Source organism: Leiobunum rupestre, chromosome 11, assembly GCF_980474605.1.
Source record: "Leiobunum rupestre chromosome 11, qqLeiRupe1.1.hap1, whole genome shotgun sequence".
In the NCBI taxonomy this organism is placed as follows: domain Eukaryota; kingdom Metazoa; phylum Arthropoda; class Arachnida; order Opiliones; family Sclerosomatidae; genus Leiobunum; species Leiobunum rupestre.
In genome coordinates, this window is record NC_143394.1 from 42420599 (window position 1) to 42432340 (window position 11742).

Here is an 11742-nt window from a genome sequence, read left to right on the forward strand (position 1 = left end):
AATAAATCGTATTGCAAGTTTCGGAATTGTATCGGAGTTTTGGGAACCAGGAAAGAAACGGAATGAAATTCTGGAATAAATACGAAAGTTTCGAATGCTGCTGAAAAATCGTGGTTCTTTGACTTGGGGGGAAACTGTTTGTTTAGTGGATTATGGTTTCGACGTCCAAGATAAATCAAAGAGAAAGAGGATTTACAGTTTAGGGTAGAAAGAAAATAGAAGAGTTTCGGGACTTTTGATATTTCATTAAATTTATACTTCTTGGAAACTATTAAAAAAAAATTATTTGAAAATGAGATTTTTATTGAACGAGCGAAACGAGGCTACTTTGATTCCCAATCCTTAATTTCCGCTTCCAGTCTTCAGTCCCCTACCTCGGAAACCGAAGACTTTCTGTGGAGAGTGGAGTCTTGGAAACTGGAGACCCTTGGAAGCTACGAAGGTCGGAGACCAAATATTTCAGTGGAGACTAGAGATCTGGATTTCGAGTAGAGATTGGAAATTAGAGACTAAACCAAAACGCCTAAATTTAATACTTGCTATTACATTGAGGGTTAGAGACTTGGACACTGGAGTGGAGATGGGAGACTGGATATTGGAGGTCTTGCCGACCTATACTGTGTTTGTGTGTGTGAGTATGACATTCTAGATAACTAACACTAGATTCGTTGCAGATTTTGGTGGGGGCCTATGTAAGGGAAGCAAAAAACGCAACACTCGCGTGTCCCAAAGCTGAACTTATGTCACAAGAATAATGATTTTTCAAATAATAAAGCAACAAGCTTTATATGTTTTTCTCTTAAACTGAATCAGTGAAAAATCCATTGATTTCATCAATGGTGGGGGCCCATAGGCCTGTGCCTAGTAAGCCTAATCCTTAATCCGGCACTGGATTCGTTATGTTCTTCGCGATTTTTAACATGGTGGGTAATTGATTTTTCATACTTCCTCTAGCATGGGGTTATTATAGAGATGTAAAGAAAACCCGGTAGCAGTTAAGGACGTGGTTTATTAAATGCATGTTCAAAATAATGGATTATAGCAGATTTTGTATGTTTTCTACTGACCACTCATATTTTGCACTTCGAGAATATAATAATTAGGACGTGCAAGAATTATTAAGCGCTTTGTTGTTGAACATAATAATGGCAATTGAAATTTCTTTATCTAATTTCGAATTTTCTTAAGTTAATTTGAAGGAAAAATTGATTAATTATAACTTCTGCAAAACCACATTTTTATTTCGAAAACCTCGCCAATTGGCGTGTTCGGAGTCCTTGTATCTAGCGTACGATAGCTCGAAAAAATATCTTTCTCTCAATTGATATCACTTCTTTAAAGATCTATTACAGCTGTTCTTTCTGTTTTGTTTGTTGCGTGACGATGCCTCTATAGCGCTCAATTTAACTTGATAGCCCAATACGATGGCTTCGTTCTCAAACAATTTATTTGCCAATAACAAAATAAATAAACAATGCGCCTGATAAAAAAATAGGAAATTTATTTCACTGGGAGTATTTTAAAATAGTCCCGTATAGTGTAGGCAAACACTTCCTGACAACACTTTCTTTGTGTTTGAGAAACTGAAAAATTCGTATTTTGACTAGAGCTCGGGGTTTGGATAAGAAATGTTCGTTTTATTGGTTTTTACCCATAACCGAAAATTATCCATATAAAAACTAATTTTTTGCTTATTAAATTGTTTTATAACCGCGAATAATACCCATAAATAAACAGTTAACCGAAATTTTTATGAATAATCGAAAATTTTGCGGTTATTTTATCTGTTCTGTCGAGCTCTAGTAATTTGGACAGTTGTTTTAAATTAACTGTCGAAAGTTTAGGAATGATTTTCAGTTAAGTGAGAGAATCGAAATTGTTTTGGTAATTATTATAAAAATAGGAATTTACATGAAATGAAAAGTAAAAATAAAAAATGTGATTTGAAAGCGTCGATTAATTAATTAAAGTTTGCTTCACGGTCGAAAAAATACAAAAATACTCTAACGGTATCCTGCTCAGAATTGGAAATGTAATTTCTATCCGGGGGAAACAAAACTGCTTGTAAAATATAAATTAATCTGAAACATCTTTTAGTTAAATAATCCACACATGCTTAAAGACAGTGAAACGATATACCTGAAAATTCGGTTCCGACTTTATTCTTCAAGAGATTTCGGGCGATTTGGTTGGCGGCACTAATGTTCCGGTCGTTGCCCACGAGTAGGCTGATTTTGTCCGTTAAGAATTCAAAATCGGCCTGCTGTCTGATGTCCTCTACCACGGCCTTTGTGAAAATCATGCAATAGTTGTCTTTCGACACTTCGGGTCGGGCGTTGATGTCGTAGATAAGAAACGCTCTTTTCCAATTCCACGATCGACACAAGCTCAACAAGAAAGTACTGATTCCGTTGAAGGACAATCCGACGCGGGTCATCATGAAAAACTCGCTATTGGAACTGGTCTTATTCTTGCCAAAATCGTAGGCAAGGGCTCCAGCCGTTAGCAAAGGCGCTTGGCAGAACTTTAAGAGGCGGGCGATGGGCGCCGTCACGAAATCGCACACGGGGCCCAAAAAGAGATGGACCCCGCTGAAATAGCCCTCAATGGCCCGTCGCATGCCCAATGATTCGTCGCAGTCCGTGGAGTGGTAGTGAATCTTGAACCCCCAGTTTGGTAGGATACCCCGTTGTTGCACCACGCGCGTCGCTAACTCGATGGCCGGCTGCACTTTGTCGATGGAAGCGTAGTAAGTGTTCGCTTTTGGCAAGAGGACGAACACTTGTACCGTGTTGTTGGACCATCGTTCCGTGGAACAGAATTCATCGGTGCGAACCCTCCGAATTTGTTGCAAAATTGATATCAACGTAATCACCGCGAAGGAGAGAATCATTTTGGGGGTAAGGGCGCGTCACCAATGTTTTTGGACCACAGAGACAAATTATTCCCCAGTAATGGCATCCACCAATAACGCCGCAACTATGACGTAGCGTGACTTTGAAAAAACGTCTTAATTAACTTTGAAGTCTCTATTGCGGTCGCTCTATATAGGCGCAAAGCTTTTATAAAACGCGCCCCCTTTCGTGGAACGAGCGCACTTTTTCATCGTCCAGTACCAGTGGAGAAGCTTTCGGTTATGTTTGAGTCTGTGGAAGAAAGTTTCGAGCAAAGCGTGGTTATCCGCCCACAAACCAACCTTCCCCCTCACTCTAGGATGAGAGAGATTGAGAGAGAGACATTGCGCCGACGCCAAAATCCCGGGATATAATACCAGACGTTTATAATATTACTCTTACAAGATAAGTATCCGAAATTACCCGGATTTACGCCGTGTATTACTTCACCTAGCGATATAAAATGTAAAAAATTACACTGCGTAGGGAAATGAATTTATATGATGTAATGTATTTCGTCTCGCACTATTTTTCTTCAAAAAATCAGCGGGTGAAGGTGAAAGGGTATTTTTTAAGCAGTATAGCGAGCTGAATAATTCTCTCTTAGTGTATATTATAAACTTCTGATATTAATTAGTTTAAAGCTGCATAATGAGGTGTTAGTAAGTACGATTTTTTTTTCAAAGACTAATCAAACTATTGTTTAACCGAAAATGCATAAATGACGTCTGAAAATTAACTTTTCGGTGTGAGAATAATTATCTATTTCAAATTTTAAACTATTACGATGCTAATATGGTAAATAACTTATTAAAATGGTTACGGCTATGAACAAGATATAATGCGCTATTGGTGTTTCTTGTTATTAGAGAGGTTAAAAGGACTTTCAAGGGAGAGCTGTGAGGGGGTTGAAGTCTATTTAAAATATGTCATTCGGTCGTATTTACAAAGTTACACTCTGATGACGTTTAGGTGACGTTTTTTGAAGCGACTTCCGACCCATAACACATCCCTTGAAATTCCCTTTAAACAACGTCGGGAGTTCGTCGACGTTCGAGGAGGAAATTTCTTTAAAATCGGTTAAGCGAGCTTTCAGCTGGCCCCTAACGCAATCAAGTACGTTTGCAATCTAATTTTAACAAATTGCACACCTTTTGCTAACCCAGGGTACACGTAGAATTCTAAACTTCATTTGAACAATACTAAAACAGGCGCAATCTAAGGGTATGAGTGTTGTCGAAATACAATTATTTGTTTCTTCTTGAGCCCGGTTATACCGCAAATGTCTCTCTTTGTATATTCGTACTTCAAGGTTTGTAAAATCGTGCTCGTACTTATTTCTCCAAATTCGTATTAATTATACAAGGCCTAGGCGTTTTTCAATTCAAACCAAACCAGTATTTAAGCTTTTTAACCAGTATGCTGCTAGATAAATAATACGTTGTAATAACTCTGTCTCGATTTGATGGGTTGGAAAAATATAATTATCAGTATTTTAATATTTTGTATTTAAACACTAGTATAAATATATTACGACGTGTCACCAAAAGTGGATATAAAACAGAAAGTCTGGGAGGACCCGGTAGCCCTGTTCCATCAAAAATGAGGATCCCCCAAGCATGCCCCTAGTTTGTGCCTACCCCCTTTGGCGGAGCATTACAAATGGCGCTTTACTCGCATGTACCTGCGTAAATCGGCTGATATATTATAGTTCTTCTTCAGTTCCTTAGCCACCTGATTATATAGTCTTTGGGCTGGATTTGGTGCGTCTGCTCTTTGTGAAAATTCACATGTTTGGCAAGGCTTAGGTAGATTATTGATAAATGTTTTTGTTTTATTTGAATAGGGTGTGCGGCTTAAAGTGTTTAACGAATTTAAAAACAATCAAACTTTAAAAGAACTACTAGAAGATATGTGCTCTCAACACGAGTTGTTACATTCGCATTACTCTGAAGAAAGAGGAGGATAGTGGCTTTCTGTACGCATGGAACAATTGGGTATACAATTTAGTACTTAATGAAGAAGGAATTGACCCAGTTATAATTTGTGACCCAATATATGCAAATGAACTCTCCAATCTCAGTTTGTAATTCTGCATTATTACCTTGGTTATTACTATCATTGATTAAATAACCTTATAAGGTTATTTAATCCATGTTACTATACTAAAATTTGTCTACATCCCTATCTACTGGAATTTTAATTAAGCCTTGGTTTAAATCTTCACTGGTTTGTATAGTACCAATTGAATACAAATCTTTTATAAATAAATTACACTGACTAAATTTACTTTTCGGCTTTAAAGCTAACTCTTCTGGTGTATATTTCTTACGAGCTTGAGCCACAGTGACTCTTGAACTTAACAGAGGCAAAATTTTTGAAAAAGGAATAAATTAACCAACGAGACAACGTCTTCGGGAGATTTACCAAGGAGAATATGCTTCTTGGTTTTACCGCTAGGTTAGCTAGCATCGCCCATCTGAACTATTTCCTCTGACCGTGACGTCATGAGACATACGCCAAACGTAACAGAGTCGTTCCTGATTGGCTCAATCATTGTATAGGGGAAACAGCTCCTCATTTTTGAAGGAAACCACTGGGAAAGCTAACGAACCCTTTTCCTCCCAGACTTTCTGTTTTATATCCACTTTTGGTGTCACATAATCCTCCAAGACGTAAGCAGGTTTACAGGTTTATTAGTTGCCGTAGTTACACACCTTTTTATACCAGGGCTTCTCCGACAGAGGGCCGGAGCTCAGCATATAATTTTAGCGTTTAAAGTTATGAAAAGTTACGAAAATTATAACAAAATTCAAAACTATTAAAGTCCTCATAAATATGGCGTCGTCTTAAAGTTGTTAAATATTCGACTACAAAATACAAACGGGAAAGTAAAACGTCAAATGTTCACGTAACTACCGACGTTGATGTTCAAACTTCTAGCATGGAGGATGCACGCAGTATCAGTCACGTGCTTCCTCCATGCTTCTAGACTTTCTAGAGTACTCTATGTGATTGAATTTTGCCGCTGAAAAATATCTTTCTTTAATTTTGTGATCCAGGACATTGAGCCAAGACCACCTTGAGCTAGAACTATTGTCGCCATCTGTTATCGGATTTTTATCGTTCTTCCGCTTACGCCACCTAGGTGTAATGACTCGAGAGGATCGTTTCCGATCCAATGGCATCATCAAGAAGTTATGCTACATTCCAGTTGATTTGTTTCAGTGTCGCCCCAGTATTTTCGAGATAGTTCCTTTTTTTTCTTATATTTAACCTATTTTGATGATATATTAACTTTTACAATCAATACGTAACTTTAAAATGTCTGAAAGTCGTCACAGTAAAGCGAAATTTTCGTTACGGAAGAGTCAGGGACCTCCGAAGGAGGAGTATGATACCATCGAGATGAATAGGGTAACATCCTTGACATGTTTTTACATTTGTTTACCCTAAATTTAATAATCATTTCTTTAAAAATTTTGGTGAACATGATCACCTAATGTTTATCTGTTTACTTTTCAGCAATGGAGAGCAATATTTAACAAGGTATCATTGAAAAAATAAATATAATTGAAATTTCCATTCATTAACAAAAAATTTAAATTAGTATGACACGGATGGAGATGGGCTTATTCCTTTGGAAAATTTCAAAAGAATATTAAGCCAGGGCCGAAACCCTGAATTAAACACCGATATGCCTCACGATGTTCTTGAAGAAATATTAGAAAGAGCCGATTGGGATAATGATGAAAACCTCAGCTACGAAGAATTCCTTCGTATGGTAAGCTATTGCAATGCGGGTTGTATTTTTATTAAATGTTGATTTAATTTAAAATTAAGGTTCATGCTGTAGAACTGGGAGCAGCTAGGCCCAGATTTCAGCGTTTGGTGAGATTCGCAGCTTTTGCCGTGGTACCACGAAAACAAAGAGCAACGACAGTTCGGTATTACATGGAAGAATATAAATGTTGCCCACCGCCACTATTTATGGTCATAGCTAGTTTAATCGAAGTAAGAGTGGAAATAACCCCGTTTTCATTGTATATTCTTAATCATAATATACAAATAATTATTTCCAGATTGGTATTTTTATCTATTACTGTGTCAAATTGGGGAAAGTTGGAGCCAATGAGCCAATACCAGTTGAAAGTAGTCTTATCTATAATCCTCATCGTAGGCGAGAAGCTTGGCGTTATTTAACCTACATGTTTATTCATGCTGGGTAAATATTAGCAAAAATTAATATAGATTTCTGAGGCTGTATGAGTCTTACCTTTCAAATAACAAGACGCTCTCTCAAAATTAATGGGAAACCTTCCATTTACCCAATTATATAGCACCATCTAGTAGCGATCGTAAGAACATTTTCTTTTACCTTTTGAGGAAATGTCTAATTAGTTATGAAAAATTAAAATTTTAACTATTAATTTAGATTCTTCAAATTTAGTTTAAGATGAATTTAACAATCTAATTGAAAAATGGCAATATATTCGGTAGATTACCAATTATTGTGCCAAGACTCATAGATTCTTGATATTAGTCATTTACGTAATTTGAAATATAATTTTGTTTAAAAAATTATAATTTATTTAATGTATTTAATTCCTGGGAATTTCAGATTGATTCATTTAATATTTAATTTAATGATTCAACTGCTGTTGGGTATTCCGTTGGAAATGGTTCACAAAGGGTGGCGAATTGGTTTGGTTTACTTGGCGGGTGTTTTAGCTGGTCAGTATTACTTGTAAAAAAAGGATGTTTTTTTGTTAATCAAATTGAGGATAATGTTAAATTGTTGATCTTAGGGTCATTGGGATCATCTTTGACTGATCCACACACATATTTGGCAGGAGCTTCAGGTGGAGTTTATGCTTTAATTGCAGCACATTTGGCCAATGTTTTGATAGTGAGTATCTTTGTAGAAAAATGCAACTTGGTCTTCTTTCTTATAACTGCTATGTTATTTACGCGTATACTAATTGTTGCGTATAAATTTATTACTCTATAGAACTACAAGGAGATGGAATTTGCGTGGGCCCGCCTCCTTGCGTTAATTTCTTTTGCTGGCACTGACATTGGTGTAGCACTTTATTATCGTTACTACTCTGAAGAAAAGAGTAAAACTAGTTACTCAGCCCATTTTGCTGGTGCCTTAGCAGGTCTACTTGTTGGAGTCAATATTTTGCGTAATATTAGAGTTTATAAGGTAATATCGTAGTATCTTTTTACAGAATAATTTTATTCATTCTTGAATCTTGACCATTAATATAAATTTTTTGTTCATTTCTTAAGTGGGAAATCATATTGGGCCGATGTATGTTGGCTATCTACTTGCTGTTGATGATTTTTGCTATTGCCTGGAATGCAGCTAATTCAGAATTTTACCCTGATGAGAAATACAACTGAAGTGTTAAAATTTTATATATGTTTATTCTGCTTTATGGATAATTATTTAAATGTTCACCCAAATGTTGCTGATACTTCATAGTATCAGTATTTTAATTACTTTTTAAATAGTCAAGTATAATGATGTAAGGCGCACAATATTATTATTGAAATGTTTATTTTTTTTTTTATAATCCGTCCAAAACAATGTGATTTTTTTTTAAATTTTGTATCCTAAAAGTATTCAGTGTGTTAGGCAATCTGGCAGGTACATTTGTTAAGACTATTTTTTAAAATGATAATAAATTGAAATATGAAATGATGGTACAATATCATTGAGGGGCAGAGCCATTTCTGTTGTATTTTTTTAAAATTATTATTCGATTGTAAGATGTGGACTGTTCAGTCCTCTCGTCCATTTGATTAATCAGGGCGAGATATGTGTAACAGCCACGCCAACGGGTGGGATACATGGGGACACCCGAGGCGGAAGTATTCCAACCACCCTTTGGGGGATCAGTGGTCATCCTCAATGGCCATCCACAAGCTTTGCCTCCCAGACCCTTACATTACAGGAGTACGCCACTACTCCCAGCCATTTCTGTTGTACTTTTTTTCATAGTTCATTTTATTTTTAAAGCTAAAAGCCATAACACCTTGCGCGCTAAATTTTTTTTATGAAAGTCTGAACTCCGAATAAATTATAGAGGGGGCTTCGAAGCTAGTTCCACGTACTTTCACCTACCACCAGATGACACTCGTCGATAAATGGCTTTTCCCGAAGTCATTTTTTAATCTATCCTTTGGGCTGCGTTCAGTAAGATTCTAGAAATCCACGATAAATATCGGAAATATATGAAAAATACCGGAAATAATTGAGAAATATAGGAAATAAGAAATCTAGTGTACAATTTCTTTCCAAGTGGCTACCCCCTCGGTTTTGGTGGAGGAAACCTATGTAACCTAAGTACAAATAATTTGTCCTACTTATGAAATGCAGCATTTTTGCAATTTAATTATGTGTTCTTGTAATAACGTACTACACAATCATGCTACACAATGTTTAACCATTTTATCTCTTTAAATGCGAAACGCAAAAAAATGTCGCTACTCGGTTTTCAACGTATTAGACGTAGTTCAAATTTGCCGAGTTCCTGGCAACAGACAGATGGCGATACAGCCCAAAAACGTGTTACCGTGCTCTTGTCTACAGATAGATGGCGCCACGGTTGAAAAATTCCAGGCATATAATGAGTCGATTGCTAGTTCTTGCTGGGCCACTTTTCTGATTGGCTCACCCCATCGCCGGGTATCTAGAGTGTTTTATATTTCCTATATCTATGGTTAAGAAAGGCTTAAGACAATGGCGTAGCTGATGATCCGGGGGGCCCTGCTCACCATAAATAAAAATTAAAAGTGGGGGCCTATAAATAACATTACGGGGAAAAAAACGTCTAACCCACTAAAAACTTCGTTTACTATTAATAATAACCAAAAAGTCAGAGTTATCTAGGGGGGGGGGGGGCAGAATAACAATAGTAACGGGGATTGGTGTATATAGCAACGAGGCCTTCACACCAGGCGCACAGGGAGAAAAGTCCGCGAACAAACGATAATGAGAAAGAACAAACGCGCTGAAAGGGATACACATCAGAATAATAAATGCAAAAAGAGCAATAATCTCAATCATCGCGGAAAAGCTTTACGAAGAAGTTTACAAGTGTCCAAAATCACATCTTGCCAACCCGCGTGAACGGCGGTGAGAACACCCACCACGGAGTCCGGGAGACCCCGCGCCTGGAGCGAAAGGTAGAGATTCCGCCGAGTGGTCGCGAAAGAGGCACACGCGAACAGGACGTGTTCGGCGTCCTCTCGTACCGCACACCGAGGGCAGGAGTCCAAGTTCCGAAGCCCGAAACGATGAAGAACCGCCTTTGTGGGAAGTCTGCCACAACCAAGCCGCGCGAGAAGAGTGTCCTCCAGTCTAGGAAGTTGAACGGCCAGAACGGCTCGAGAGTCAGGGTTAGGCTTCACAGCCAGGAGAGGCCACTGGGCGGCGAGAGACCGCCAGGTGCGAGTCCACGAAGAGGTGATCACTTTCCCACAGACACTCTTTAGCTCCGAGAGTGTCGAGGGAAGGAAGAAGTGCACCCCCTGAGGACGTTGAAGCTGGGTGACCCCGGCCAGTTTGTCCGCCGTTTCGTTGCCTGGCACTCCCACGTGAGTTGGGCACCAAAGGAAAGTGACGGAGCGGGGATAATTGTCACATAGATCATGGATTATTGAAACAACCGGATCAGAAGAGCATGTCAGCAGTTGGGTGAGGGCACTCTGAGAGTCGGAGCAAATAACCAGCTCACCAGGCACATTTGTCACCGCGTTGATAGGATGCCCGGAGTCCACGAAGGACCTCACGCCGACGCCTAGGTCCGGAATCGCGAAAGCCGCACCAGCAACACCCGAGTCCGAGGAGAGCGAGCCGTCCGTATAGATGACCGTAGCATCTCTGGCGTAAGGTTCGAGGGTCGCGAGCCAGTGAGGTAGTTCCCACTCCGGTGTTCGCAGACGAGGTAGATGGGCCCTGGAGTAGTTGAAAAGCCAAGTGAGATTGTACTCCTGTGCAAGGCGCCATGCTCGAAGAGGGAAAGGAAGTCGGCCCGGTGGGAAACAGTCCTCGATGAGTTCCAGAGAAGGTAGGGTAGATCGCAATAGGGAAGGATAGAAATCGGGTGTGTCAGACGCTCCGCATGGAGCGATGTTAAAGAGATCCAGAAGGTCTCTCCGAAAACGCAAAGGATGAATGGCTGCTTCGGATTCCATGAGCCGGATGGGAGTGGACTGTGGAACTCCTAGGATGACTCTGAGAGCGGCATTTTGAACCTTGTCAAGTTTGCCGAGCGTGGTAGCTGTGGCCGAGGCGTAGAGAGAACTAGTGTAGTCCAGCCGAGAGCGAAGGAGATGCGTTTAGAGAAGGCGAAGGACCTTCCTTCCCGCCCCCCAACGAGTCGCGGAGACGGCTCTCAGAAGGTTAAGCCGCTTCAGCGAAGAAGCGACGAGGACCTCAATGTGTGGGGACCAGGACAGCTTGTCGTCAATCAGGGCTCCGAGATACCGATAGGACGAGACCCGAGAGAGAGCAGTGCGCCCGAGCATGAGGTGAAGGCCGGCCTGGATCTGCTTTGATTTGGTGATGATCATGAATTGGCATTTCAGTGGTTGGAAATTTAGACCCCAGGTGATTCCATAGCACGAGATATTATCGAGAGCAAGCTGCATCGCAGGGAAGAGGCGGCTGAGGTTTGAACCGCAAATCCACGTGCTGGTGTCATCCGCATGTTCCCCTTGGTCAACCGGCCTAGGACACAGCTCGGGAATGTCGTCGAGCATGACGCAGAATAAGATTGGGCTGATTGCACTGCCCTGCGGCACGCCGCGGGTAACTGAGTACGGCTTTGAGAGT

General features: G+C 39.7%; 2 protein-coding genes across 2 annotated transcripts; one reads left to right on the forward strand and one right to left on the reverse strand.

Annotated features, from left to right (window-relative positions):
• Window positions 1–2116: 2116 nt before the first annotated feature.
• On the reverse strand, window positions 2117–2893 carry LOC149922889 (atrial natriuretic peptide receptor 3). The gene has a single exon (XM_090162322.1). It carries the CDS (start codon window positions 2891–2893, stop codon window positions 2117–2119), a length of 777 nt encoding a protein of 258 aa, XP_090018448.1.
• Window positions 2894–6048: 3155 nt separating this feature from the next.
• LOC149922890 (rhomboid-related protein 2-like) lies at window positions 6049–8601 on the forward strand. Its single transcript, XM_090162924.1, has 9 exons — window positions 6049–6311; window positions 6420–6443; window positions 6505–6678; window positions 6738–6908; window positions 6977–7119; window positions 7516–7628; window positions 7703–7803; window positions 7906–8103; window positions 8190–8601. Exons 1-9 carry the CDS (start codon window positions 6219–6221, stop codon window positions 8301–8303), a joined length of 1131 nt encoding a protein of 376 aa, XP_090019050.1. The 5' UTR covers window positions 6049–6218; the 3' UTR covers window positions 8304–8601.
• Window positions 8602–11742: the final 3141 nt, after the last annotated feature.